The sequence below is a fragment of the Lagenorhynchus albirostris genome, chromosome 1 (genome assembly GCF_949774975.1).
Source record: "Lagenorhynchus albirostris chromosome 1, mLagAlb1.1, whole genome shotgun sequence".
Taxonomy (NCBI): domain Eukaryota; kingdom Metazoa; phylum Chordata; class Mammalia; order Artiodactyla; family Delphinidae; genus Lagenorhynchus; species Lagenorhynchus albirostris.
In genome coordinates, this window is record NC_083095.1 from 4,346,602 (window position 1) to 4,360,222 (window position 13,621).

Genomic DNA, 13,621 nt, shown 5'->3' on the forward strand with positions numbered 1-13,621 from the left:
GAACAGGGGGCTTGCCGAGAGCTGAGGTGTCACAGAGCAAAGGCAGGACCCAAGTGCCGCCAGTGTGGACCTTAGCTGGGTTGACATGCGGGCCCTGAGACCGATGAGATGTGCGGCCTGGGTCAGTCCCAGTTACAGAAGTGAGATCGCCCCATAGGCTCTGAGGTTTGTCTCTGGGCCTCAGGCTCCTCTTCTGCAAAATGGGGATAATAACTAACACCTTGACAGGGTATTCTGAGGATTAAAGGAATGAAAACAGTGCCTGGCACATAGTAAGTACTCAAGAAATATCACAGAGGGACCCAAACGTAGCGATGGGGGGACTGCATCACATGACGTGATACAGTCCCATGAAAAGAGCAGGACAGAGGCTGTGAGTGGACTGTGGTTGCTACCGTGGAGAGTGCATGCACCTCCCAAACCTAGGCTTTCATACTTAAAGAAACCCATTTATCCAATAACTTTCTAGAAAGAAGCGAAGTTCCAGTTGACGGGACGGGAGCAGAGCCACTGATCGCTTGCATCAAAGGTAAGACTTGGGGTGGGGACTCCATGCTGACCTCCCCCTGGGGGGCCTGGGCAATGAACGGGGCCTGGGCCAGCGCTCAGGAAGAGAGGTTAAAGGGTTTGCTTGCCTGCAAGAAAAAACCATGACATGGAGGACTCAATAGCTCTGCCCAAATACTTGAGCGGCTATAATTAGCAGGTCCTGGGCCAGCTGTCCTGTCCCTCTGCCCACGACCAAATCAGCCAAAATGAGTCGGGGATGACCGCGTGAGTGAGATTTTCGAGGAGACGGAAGGGAGACACCGAGGTCCCCATTCCTTTGGTCTGGGCTCCTGTCGGGCCATGAAACGCAAGTGACCCCTCCAGTCCTCAGGGGCCCCAAATGGCCACTGCCCACTGCACCCAGGGCATCGGCTCCTGCCCCTCAGGCCACCAGTGCAGGGAAGAAAGCCTAAGCCTGGCTTTGAACACTGCCTCTGCCTCTTCCTTCCTGATCCGAGCTCTCTGAATCCCAGTTAAAGCTGTGAGACCAGAACACGCCCACCCGATAAGGAACAAAGTCAGTATTAGGGGCCCCGTGCCCAGGGTCGTGCCTGACACAGAGCAGACACTCAGGAAACACCCATTTTAATAAATGAGCGCTAATTACCCCCATCTGGAGGACACATGCCTCTGCGCCCTACACCGCCCCCCCCGCCCCCCCCTCCCTCAGTAGCTCCAGTCACGGGCGGCTTATTGCTGGGGCCGTTCAATGACCTGGATCCGATCGCCTTCGTCCCCGCTAATTACGGCTCCTGGACAAGCCATTCCACCCTCTGGACTCTGGTTCACGCACTTGCGAGGCAGGGCGTCACCGCCTCTCAGGGTTAATGGGAAAATTAAAGTTGACACCATGCGTGAAAACACTGTCTGAGTCTGTCTGACCATTCCAATTATAGCGGGTGTTCTAAAAGTAATAATCATAAGCGTCCTAATGAAAATAACAGGCCCTGACTCGTTGGTAGCATTTCACAGTTTACAAAGGGCTTGCTGCGCCCACCTCCCCCGGGAAGGCCGTGCTCCTTCCATTATGTAAATGGGGAGACTGAGGCCAGCCTCGGCCTCTCAGTCCAGCCCAAGATGCCCTGCACGCCCCCAGACCCCACAGCACACCAGGCACAGAGGGAGCCCACCAGAGATGCGGAAAAGTCCACCGAGACACCTCCCAGCCCAGCTGTCAAACCTGGACCAACACTGAAAGAAGCCACCCAGCCTGTGTTCCCAACTGTGGACCTAGTACGAGAGCCCCCAGTTTGTAAGAGTGGCTGGTGGAACTACCTTCCGCCTGCCAGGGTCACCCCTTGAGCCCCTCTCGGGACCCCAGAACTACAGGAGCCAAGTGAGAAGACCACAGCCCAAGCCTCCCTGCAGATGTGGGGAAACTGAGGGCCCAGGGGGAGAAGGGCAGGCTGCAAGTCAGCGGGGGCCCCAGGCTGGCAGCTGGTACGGGCTCCTTCCCCTGCCCACTTGCCTTGAAAGGCAAGAGCAGCCTCAGGACCAACTGATTGGCCCGGCCGATTGGGGCAGCCCAAAGAAGGAGGCCCCTCTCCCCGTGACCCTCTCCCGGCCCCGCCCGCAGGTGGCACTCTCCCCCTCCCCGGGTTATTCTGGGCAGAGGGATCCAGCTGCCCCCGGAGCTGTCAGTCAAGCGGTGGCAGGACAGGCACTCTGCATCGGAGGGAACACTGCTGGGTCTGGGGCACTGCCCTTCACCTCGACGGCCTGGGGAGGCGAGGGGCTGCAGGAGCCCTCTCCTGGAGACCTCCACCTAGCCCAGGATGGAGGTGGAGGTGAAGCCCAGGGGACAGCCCCAGCTCTGCCATAACTCGCTGTCTTCCTGAGTCACCGTTTTCCCCTTCTAGTGTCCCCAGTTATGTCTGAGGCCCGGGGGGGCCTGACAGTCAAGGAGCTCTGTCCAGGCCCCAGGGGAAGAAAGGGGAGTAACAGAGACTAGCTGTTCTGGGCCAAGGTGAGAAGGGTCTCCTATCTGTGAGGTCCAAGGGGTCTTTAGCACAAGTCAGGGAGCTGAGTGCCAAGGCAGGGTCTCGGAAGGGAGGGACCCCCAACTTGAGCTCTGCCAGGCCAGCAGCCCCTGAAGGTCCCATGGTCCACTGGGACCCGGGACCCAACCCCAGCTACTCTTGGGACCCTCAGGGAGCCACCGTCAGAAGTGCCACCACCCTTCTCCTCTGCTCCCAACTAGCAAGCTGAATGTGGAGAGGGACCACGCCACTGGTCCACACCAGGGGAGTCAAGAAGGACCCCCAGCCTCAGCCTGCTAAGGGCACAACTTGACCTTGACATTAGTTCAACAGAATAACTAACAACAGCCTGTGGCCCTCCCAGCGCCCCTGTGCGCCCACCGCATCGTGATGCCCCATTCCATCCACGCCACCAGCAAGACTGGGGCAGTGCAGGGCACAGCACATGAAAGACACTCATTTCCAGACGACCGAGCCCCCAAGACCCGGCGGTTGTGTCCCTCGAACCCAACTGGTTCTGAGCACAGCCTTGAGACGGCGCAAGGCAGAGGGGGGTCTTCACCTGACAACAGCCCTGGTGCCCACCTGACGGCCTCGAAAGCCAGGGGGCTCCAGGTGTGACAGCCAGCGTCTGGGAGGCCGGAAAAGGGGAACACGAGAAGCCCTCCTTCCCCTTCCCCCCTCACCCCTCCTCTTTCTCGCTGTCCTACCTTCTCCCCAGCAGCTTGGGCCTCCGCCCCCCTCCCCTGTCCTAACCTCTCCCCTAATTCCTCCACCTCCGCCCCCCGCCCCAGGCTCAACCCCGCTCCTAAACATCCTCTCAGCTCCTCTTCCAAGCTCTATTTTTAAAATCAGATTTCCTTTACTGTGCAAGTGAGCTGACGGGGAGAGGTATTCGCTGAGGGATTGGCGCCCCCCCGGCTCCCCACACCCAACCCTTCATAGACGCACGTTGGCAGCCCTGACCCAATGGGCCACTTGCTCAGAGGCGAGCGAGGAGCTGACCTGACCGAGAAGGCTCCAGGCACTGAAGGTGGTGAGGCTGGGCTGTCTGTGTATGAGGGTCGGGAGGGCAAGAAAGAGGGTCCAACCCAAAGAACCCAAACCAGGTGCACTAAATCAGCCTGGATTTTGGAGGTTTTTTTTTTTTGGTAAGGTTAAGAATTTCCAAATCAGTAGACATTTCTGAAAGAAATTTTTGTGAGGTTTGAGACTTCAACCCGTATCCAGCTTCATTCGTAGGACTGAGAATGCTACTTCCAGAGAGCCCAGAGGAGAGGCAGGGGCAGCCCCTGGGCTGCATGGGGCTGCGGTGGGTGGGCCCGTGGAGGACAGGAGTCAGAAGGAAGCCCACAGTGGTTGTCCAAAGCGGTGCGTGGGTCTCCGACGACGCCCAAAGCCCTTGCAAAGGGGCAGACAGCTGAGCCCAGTGGAGCTTCAAGGGGGCGCTCGCAGGAGTACAGGGAAACGCCCGCCCTGCCCCTCCAGGACCCCGAGCTCACCTCCGGCACAGTATTGAACACAAGGGTGTGGTTCTCATCTCTCTGCTGGTGACGTTCTGCAAGGTTGCCTCCATTCCTTTATCTTGGAGATCTAGCGTAATGCCTGGTCCGGAAAAAAAGAATCAGGACATGCTGCATGAATTAATGAATCATAGGTAGAGAGATGAGTTTTAAAAAATAAAAGGACCTGGGACAATGAAATCAAGACGTGTTTGGGGGACAAGAAGTAAGAAACCCAGTCTTTGAGGAGTGAAGGGTGAAAGGAAAAAGAAACTGAAGCTAAGAATCGTAGATGGTGCAAAATGTTGGTTTTGTGCAAATTTAGGCTTTATACCCTAAGTAATAAAGAGCAATGTGAAGACTTTTCAGTATAACCAACACTTGGTCCAATTTGCATTTCATGCTCAGGCAATTGGATTGTATGTTATGGACATGCATGTGGAGGGTTTTAAACTGAGGAAACCATGATTAAATTTGGGAGCCATGCTAAGACAGGGAGACATTTTGTTAGTGATGAAAATTCATTAAAAAGATTTTAAGTGGGGGGTTTCATGAATAGATTTGGGGTTTGGGGGGAAGAAGTCTGGACTTTATTTTGAGAAGTGACAGGAGCAAACCTTTATAATCATGCTAAGGAGTCTGGATTCTTGCCAGTGGGTTTGAAGAAATGTGATGGGGAGATTTTTGCTTGTGGGAGGTAAGTCTGCAGAAAAACATCAAATATATTTTAAGGCTTTGGACTTTATATTACAGGCAATGAGGGAACATTGGAAAATTGTACAGAGAAAAGTAAGAGCCACACATTTAAGTATCATGCTAAAACATCTGGACTTTACATGTTGAAGGGTGCCAAAGTCTGACTTTAAGAGCACACCAAGGAGATCTGATTCGTGCTGACAGTAAGGCTGAAAGACTTTGATCAGAGGAGTTACATGATCGACATTCGGAATACACACAGAAATGTGGAATTTATTTTGAGGCTCTGACATGATGAGATTTTTGCACGTGCCTAGGAATTTGATTTTAGGCAATAAAAAGTTCTAAGAGCGTGACATGCTGAGTTTTGTTGTATTAGATAAAGAGTATGCAGTGACATTACAAAATAAAATTCACATATGATGCTAAGATTTTGGATTTTTTTCCCATAATTCCACAATCAAGAGACACTGTGAGATTTTAAGTGCAGTAACAAGATCAAACTTTATTGACCGTGGTAGAAAGCATGAATTTTATTTTAAGGGATGACAAGATCAAATTTTTATATCATGCTAATAAGTTTGGATTTAAGCCAATAAAGGGTTTCAAAGAATGACGGGGCGAGATGTGGGGATGTTTTTATAGACCAGTCCGAAGATAAATTACACGGTAAAACGCTGTATTTTACGATGAGTAGTTGGGACTTTATGTTACAGGCTATGAAGAAACCTTGAAAAGTTTTAAACTGGGGAGTTATACGATCAAACGTACACATTTCAGCAGAGCTACGAGAGTGGATTTTTATGGTAAAGATAATATGATCAGATTTTTATAACATGCCAAGGAGATGTGATTTTATGTGAGAGTTGAAGGCATTCAAGCGTCTCATTCGGGGGAGGGATATGATCTCATTTTTGAACCCTCATGCAGAGGCATTTGGATTTTAGCCAGTGAAGGGTCTTAAGGAGTGACTGATGAGAGTTTTGTCTCCAGGGGAATTAGCTGGTAAGATATATTTTATGCTAAGGTGTCTGGATTTGATGAACCAGATAATGAAGGCACATCGACAGCTCAGGGGAGGCACCCCTTGGTACAAGCGCACGCTATCTGTACTTTATGCTGAGGGATTGGAGCATTTATGGCAAGTAATATAGAGGCAGGGCAGGACTTCACGCTTATACAGAGGTTATATGATGGAATTTGCACAGGATGCTGAGAAGTTTGGACACTATTTTGAGGAACGACAGGATCACTTTTTTGTGTCGGGCTAAGGAATCTGGATGTCAGCCATTAAAGAGATTTTAAGAAAAGTTTCTGTGTTTGATAAGAGCAGTGTGCAGAGAAATTGTATAGTAAAATGCGTATTTTCTGCGAAGGAGTTTAGATCCTATCTCACAGGTGACTAGAGACATTGTAAGATTTGAAGCGGAAGTTACAAGACCAAACTCACGCATCTGGCAAGGAAACGTGACCTTTCATGACATGGTCAAATTTTGATATGATGCCTAATTTAGAGGTTTGGAATGAAGCCAATAATAAGTTTAAGAAGTGACCTGGTGAGGTGTGGAGTTTTAGATCCATGAGTTTGCAGATAAATTACATGATAAAAATGTTTATTTTATGCTAAGTGATTGGAACTTCATATGATAGGCAATGAAAAGAAAGTTTTGTAAGCTTTAAATAGAGAAGTTATGGATAACTTTTATGCCTCTTGCTAGAAGTTTAAACGTTGATGTGAAAGAGTAGCAAAAGCAAGTTTTCACAACACGCCAAGGATATCAGATTGTAGGGTGAAGTCGAGAAAGCTGAAGGATTTAGTCAGGTGCCTCATCAAAGTTATAAATATGTTGAGAGTCTCGGCTTTTCATTTATTTATTTATTTATTTATCTAGTTATTTATTTAAACTGAGCGCCAGGTCTTTGTTGTAGCACGCAGGATCTTTAGTTGGGGCGTGCGGACTCTTTCAGTTGTGACATGCGGGCCCCTAGCTGCAGCATATGCAGGATCCAGTTCCCTGACCAGCGATCAAACCCCGGGCCCCCTGCATTGGGAGCGCAGAGTCTTAACCGTTGGACCGCCAGAGAAGTCCCAAGAGTGTAAACTTTATATTAAGAAGGAGATAATCTAGTTTTGAAATCATCTTGCTAAGGTGTTCAGATTTTAGCTAATTAAGGGTTTTAAGAGACATAACGGAGATGTGTATTTTACATTTTAGCCAATTTCAATTTTTCAGTTGTAAATTTTAGCCAATAAAGGATTTGAAGGGTAGTAAGAGACCTACTGAGATTTTATATTTCAAATTTTAGTCAATTTAAAATTTTAGCCAATAAAGGGTTTTAAGGGTTGTAGGTGACATACTGAGATTTTATGCTCTAAATTTTAAATGTTAGCCGATTTAAATTTTTATTTTAAAATTCAAATTTTAGCCAATTTAAATTTTTAAATTTTAGCCACTAAAGTGTTTTAAGGGTTTTAAGAGACATACTGAGATTTTTATTTCCAATAGATGAGTCTGCAGATGAATTACTGTGTCAAATTTTGTATTTCAATTAGAGACTTGGAATTTTATAATAATACACAGTTAACAGGACTTTTATGAAGAGGAAATGAGTTAATTTATGCAATGTGCTATATACGTATTCTCATAACGGAGATGACGGTGATGGTGATGATTTCACCTAAAAAAATGTAATCTCTGCCTTGAGGGAATGACATGATCAGAATTTTCTATTATTCTAAGGCCTTAAATTTTAGCCAGAAAAAGATTTCGGTGAGTTTATGTGTCAGGAATGTTTATGCTAACAGGTTTGGATTTAATATCGTAGACAGCAAATAAACAGCGAAAGGTTTTAATCAGAGGGACTGCAGGATCAAATTTAACTGTCATGCTAACAAGAATGTATTTAATTTTGAGAAACAGCAGATCAGAATTTCGTATCGTGTTGGAAAGTCTGGATTTTAGCCAATGAGGAGTCTTACACAAGGGAATGCATTTTTTTTCTAATAGATTGGCCCGGTGGCTAAAAAGAAAACTGGGAAGCAACAAAAAGTGTTAAATGCATAAAGAGCAGTAACCGTAGAGCTAATTGATTGGAGAGCCAGAACTCCATCTGCTCTGCCCCAACACAGAAGGGTACAAATAACCCCAACCAAAACATCTCTGTAAATTCTGCCTTGGCCCGCTAAAACCACCCATGATCAGATTTTCAAAAATCCATCCTAAGTCACTCAGATGTCAAAGTTATCTGATGCCCTCCGCACACCCCAACCCCTTACTGAACATCCCAGCTCTACTAGATATACCCTGATGCTGGCGGGGAAACCAACCAGCAACAGAGAAGGGGCATCTGCTAGAGCAAAGAGATTGCAGGGGCATACGAAGATTTTTGCGCAAGCGGAATGGAGGCCAAATGTTTGACGTTCCCGAGCCCCCACAGACAGCGAGGGCAATCTCGGGAGAGTGCAGGTTTTAGGAGGGGTGGGCAAATGATTTGCAGGTCTCCTCGACAGCTCAGAGCTGGGGAGAATGCTGCATTGGGAGCTGGTGAAAGACAGGAAATCAGCAAAAACTCCGAGTCAGAATCAAGTCACAGATGCACAAGTCTCTGGCACACAGTAGGTGTTTTATAAACATTTCTGGAGAAAAAAGAAAAGCCAGAATCCAGATCACTACTTCTGCCTGCCCCCGATGTCTGCTTCGAACCTGGGAGAGGAAAGAAGAGCTATTTTGGGCATCTGAGCCAACCGACGGGATAGCAGCCAAGTGCCCATGTTCTCCTCTTGCCCTGGACTTGTTAAACAGCAGGCATCTCTGCTGGAGATCCGCACCTCAGAAGCGAGGAGGCCCAGCCTGCCAGGGGCGGCTGTGGACGGCACTGAGATGTGACCTCTGTGACTCTCTGGTGACCAAGGAAGGGAAGGGAGGCTGACCAGGCCTGTATGCCAGGGTTGAGGTGAAGCAGCCAATGCACCCCGCCAGGTGCCTGCCTGCCACGGCGGCCACTCCGGGCCCATCAACTCCACAGAATTTATGGGCTGTGAATTTCTTACAGCCACGGGGGAGCAGTCAGGCCAGACAGGCAGAGTACGCCTGGGAGAGCAGGCGGGAAGGTCAGGGGTTTGCAGATTTTTCTCTCCATGGGATGCCCCAAGTTGGACCCAGGGAGGCTTTCCCCAGCTTCTCTCTGCTCTGCCAGGTTGGGCATCTGATTTGTCCTGGAGACCCTAACCTCGTGAGACCCTAAAGCACTGCCTTTCCTCGCACCCCCTCCCCATCCCCAGGTTCTGACCTCTGCCATCCCAGGCACTGACCGGACGCGTCACAACCTTACCAGTCTTCAGAGAACACTCCTTCCCATCCGACGAAATGATAGAACCCTCTGAAGACTCATTTGAGACGATGATGGAGCGTAAGAATCCATCATCAAAACAAATGGAGTCCTCCGAGGGCTCATCCAACACCACCGTGGAGACACCAGGCAGCAGAGTGGAGGCGGCGGCAGCGGCGGCAGGGCTGGCCAGTGGCCCGGCCCGGGAAATGGGAGAGCTGCCCATTGATCTCCTCCAAGACATGGAGGAGCCATCCAGTGGCCCACATAGGGAAATAAAGGATCCACCCAATGACCTACTCCAAGACCTGGAGGAGTCACACGATGGTTCACATCTGGAAGTGGGGGGTCCCTTTGGTGGGGCACCTGGCAGAATGGAAGAGGCATCAGTCAACCCACGGGGAGCCCAGGAAGAGCAAGACGACTACACTGACCTGGCTGGGTGGAAAGAGGCGCGTCCCGAGGAGCCGGCGGACAGCGTGACCGCAGAAATCACGGGCATGGTGGGGTCCATCATCTCTCTGTACTTCCGCGTGCAGGACCTCAGGGAGCAGCAGAGGGTGGCGGAAGAGATCCTGACGAAGGGGATCAGCGCCGGCCAGCTGCCGGTCCCAGGCAAGTTCTCGGGCGATCGCAGAGAGTACCACGAGTTCATCGTGCTCTGCCAGCTGGTCTTACAGAGCTGCCCCAGGATGCTCTACAGCGACCGCCTGCGGGTGGGGTACGTCATCGGCCACCTCTCGGGCCTGGCCTTGGAGTGGGCCAAAGATCTGGTGGAGAGAGAAAGCCCCCTGATGGACGACTTCCCAGCCTTCCTGGAGGCCATGTCCGATACGTTCCAGTACCGCCAGGCCCTGCGGGTGGCGGAAGAGGCCATGCTCAGCCTCAGGCAGGGGGATCGCGCCGCCATCGAATACATCAACGAGTTCCAGGGCCTGGTGCCCACCCTGGGCTGGCCAGACGACGTCCTGCAGGCCCACCTGTGCCACGGGCTCAAGGAGGAGATCAGGCACTATCTGTTCCGCATCCCTCAGCCGGATTCGCTGGACAGTCTGATCCTGCTGGTCCTGCAGATAGAAGAGAAGCTGGCAGAGAGAAGGGCGATGCTCCGGCTGCCCCCGGAGGCCCGCCCGCGGAACCTGACCTGGATCGACTCGCCCGCTCCGGAGAGGTGGGTGGTGAGCAGCTGGCTGCCCTGCGAGGCCCGCCCCGCCATCGACCGCGACCACCTGTTCCTGCTGCTCACGGTGAGGGTGAACCCCTACCACAGCGTGACAGTTCAGGCCCTGCTCGACTCAGGGGCGGGCGGCAACTTCATGGATGAGAGGTTCGCCCAGGAGCACTACGTCGAGCTCTACGAGAAGCCCTGCCCGCGGTCGGTCCCGTCCGTGGACGGCCCACTGGTCGGCCACGAGCCCGTCTGGCTCTACACCGAACCCCTGGTGTGCATTCACCAGAGCCACCACGAGTCCCTGCAATTCGACATCATTCCGTCCCCCAACTTCTCCGTGATACTAGGCACCGACTGGCTCCGAGTCCACGCCCCGGAGGTCGACTGGGTCAAAGGCCGCTGCACCTTCCACTCTCCCTACTGCCTGAAGAACTGCTTCCGCCCGCCCCCACCATGCATCGCTCTGGAACGACACGCCATAAGCTTGCTGCCCGGACTGCCGCCCCTGTACTCCGACCTGGCCGACGTGTTTAACCCGAAGGAAGCAGATGAGGAGACTTCCGACCAGCCAAGCTCAGACGGATCCGATGATCTTTCTGAATCAGAGCCCTCTGAGCTTCAGCAGGCTGGAGACAGTGATCACAGCGAGACCTATCACGAGTGTCCCTCCACCGCGCCGTGGGAACCTGTGGGAGCCGGGATGCAAGAAAGGGCCAGGCGGGAGGAATACTGGGACCCGCAGGACATGCTGACCAGCACACACGACTACGTACAGATGATTCCAGAACTGTTCGACCAGTTACACGGAGCCACGTGGTTCACAAAGCTGGAGCTGCGCGGCACCGTCGTGGAGGAAAGCATGAACGTACGCCAAACGGAAGACGTGTGGAAAGCAGCGTTCGGTTTGGAGCTTCAAGAGATGACGAGCTACTGGCCCTTCCCGATCTGCGCAGACCCTATCATCCCTCAGGGCGTGATTCACTTTATCCTAAAGGACATGCTCGGTTTCTTTGTCCTCTCGTACGGGCAGCACGTCCTGGTCTACTCAATGAGCCAGGAGGAGCACCTCCACCACGTCCGCCAGGTGCTGACCCGCTTCCGCTACCACCACGTCTACTGCTCCCTGGACAGGAGCCAGTTCCACCGACACACCGCCGAGTTCCTGGGGTTCGTCATGACCCCCAAAGGGGTGAAACTCAACAAGAGCATCGTGAGCACCGTAACGGGGCACCCCACCCCTGGCTCTAAGAAGTCCCTGCGGAACCTCATCGAATTCGCCTTCCCGTACCGGCACTTCGTGGAGCGCTTCGCCGTCATCACGGAGCCCCTGGTGCGGCAGCTACTGAGCGACCGGCCCTTCTACTGGGGGCACGAGGAACAGGAGGCCTTCGAGCGCCTGAAGTGGGCTTTCCGCCAGGCGCCCCTCCTCCACCACCCCAAGCCCCAGAACCCGTTCTACTTGGAAACGGGCGTCACCAAGACGGCCCTGCATGCCTCCCTGATCCAAGTCGACGACCAAACCGGCCAGCGAGTCTGCTGCGCTTTCTATTCTCGGAACATCTCCCCGATCGAGGTGGAGGCCTCGCCGGCGGAGATGAAGACCCTTCCAGTACGGGCTGCCTTCGTGGCGTGGTGCCGCTACCTGGAGAACACCGAGGAGCCTATCATGATCCTTCTCAACACAGAGGATCTGGCCTCTCTGAATAATGACAGGCTCACCGTACTTCTCCCCGGGCATTGGGTCTTCTTCTTCTCCCACTTCCACTTTGACGTCATGGAGCGGCCAGAACAAAAGGGTGGCCGGCCCCCGCCGCCCACGCGGAAACGCCTCCGGAGAAGGGCCTTCCAGCAGCGCGCTGCCGCTCAGCCAAGGATGCTCTTCGCTACGGGAGGGTCCCCCAGGGCTCAGTCCCCAGAATCGGGGGACGAAGAGGAGAATGAAGATGCCCTTCATCAGGACGAGCTGCACGGGCAGCACCTCCGGCAGGAGCTCCTGGCTCTGATACCAGCAGACCAAATACTCAACAGCCTCCTCGCCCACCTCAGCATGGCCCAGATCAGGGCAGTCATCCTGCACTTCTTCCGAGGCCTCCTGTTCTGGAAGAACCTCCTGGCCGTGGCCGCCCTCCTCGTGCTGCTGAGGTTCAGGACGCGCCTCGCCCTGCCGCCCGCACCCACCTCGGACACGGCCCGGCCGCCGCCGCGGCGCTCTCTGCGCCTGCTGCTGGACTCGTCCCTCGTCGCCCCCGCCGTCGCCCAGCTGTTCACCCAGGTACCCCCGCTCACGGGCGCCAACGCCACCCCGGCCGAGGCACCGGCCGAGCTGTTCCTGGGCCCTGGCCAGTGGCGGCGCAACGCCCTGCTTGGCCTGCGACTCACGCCCGAGTTCTGGCAGATGCTTTGCGAGCTCTTCGCCGTCCGAGTCACCCCCCGTGAGGGGAGCCACCCCCACCTGCGCCCGAACCGCTACCTGGAGCTGCACGTCGTGGACGATGAGGATGTCGTCTTGCGAGAAGCCCTGCAAGACGACCTGCAACGTTACCGTCAGTGTGGCCTGCATGACGGCCTGCAAGACACCTCGCAGGACGAGCAGGAGAGCGACGTGCAGGACAGCCTGAGCCCCGGCGCCTCGGGCGCCCGCGGGCCCCGCCAGCACCTCCCCGGCGACACCGGCATCCGCCGCCGGCTCTGCATCCGCAGCGCCCGACGGGGGTCCATCGCGATCAACCGGCAGCTGGCAGCCAGGGCCCTGACCCACTTCCTGACCGCCGTCTACACCCGGTCTACATCCACCCTCGTCGGGGTGAGCCCCCCCGGGGAAGGAGCAACGCTGGAGGAGCTGCCCGGAGAAGAGCAGGACGCGGACCTCGACTGAAAACGCCTCCTCTCCTCCGCCCCGCCGCCCCACAGACCCTCCCTCCAGCCTCCCCGTGCCTCAGCCGGCTTCGCTCGGACCCCGGGCCCCCTTCCTGCCGCTCCTGACCCAAGGGGGAAACACTCATCAACCAGCAACAGTATCCGTGCCAACAGGCTACCCAGTGGACCGTCCAACCGTCAGAGACCCAGAGTCGGCTCAGGGCTACCCAACTCCGTCTTAATTCTCCAGGTCCCAGGCCTGCAACTGGGCGTGAGATCCATGAGGGGAGAGAGCAACGATGAGCAGGAGATGACCCCGTGACCCCAGGCTGGGTGAGGAACCAGCACAGCAGACGCAGACAAGCAAGCAGGTGCCGGGGACGCCCCCCCGGAGCGACGAGTGGCCACCTCGGGCCACCCTGGGACACTGACCTCAGCTGCTCCACTGACATCGTCTACCTCCACCAGCGGTGCCCCCGCACCCCCGGGCCCGGCCCCGACCTCCCACGCCTCGTGGGGTGCTGGGGGGCCTCCCCCGC

At 54.2% G+C, this 13,621-nt stretch overlaps 1 protein-coding gene across 1 annotated transcript; it reads left to right on the top strand.

Annotated features, from left to right (window-relative positions):
* The first annotated feature begins 9,093 nt into the window (after positions 1-9,093).
* On the top strand, positions 9,094-13,101 carry RTL1 (retrotransposon Gag like 1). Its single transcript, XM_060146094.1, has one exon. The coding sequence runs from the start codon at positions 9,094-9,096 to the stop codon at positions 13,099-13,101; it is 4,008 nt and encodes a 1,335-aa protein (XP_060002077.1).
* The last annotated feature ends 520 nt before the right edge of the window (positions 13,102-13,621 follow it).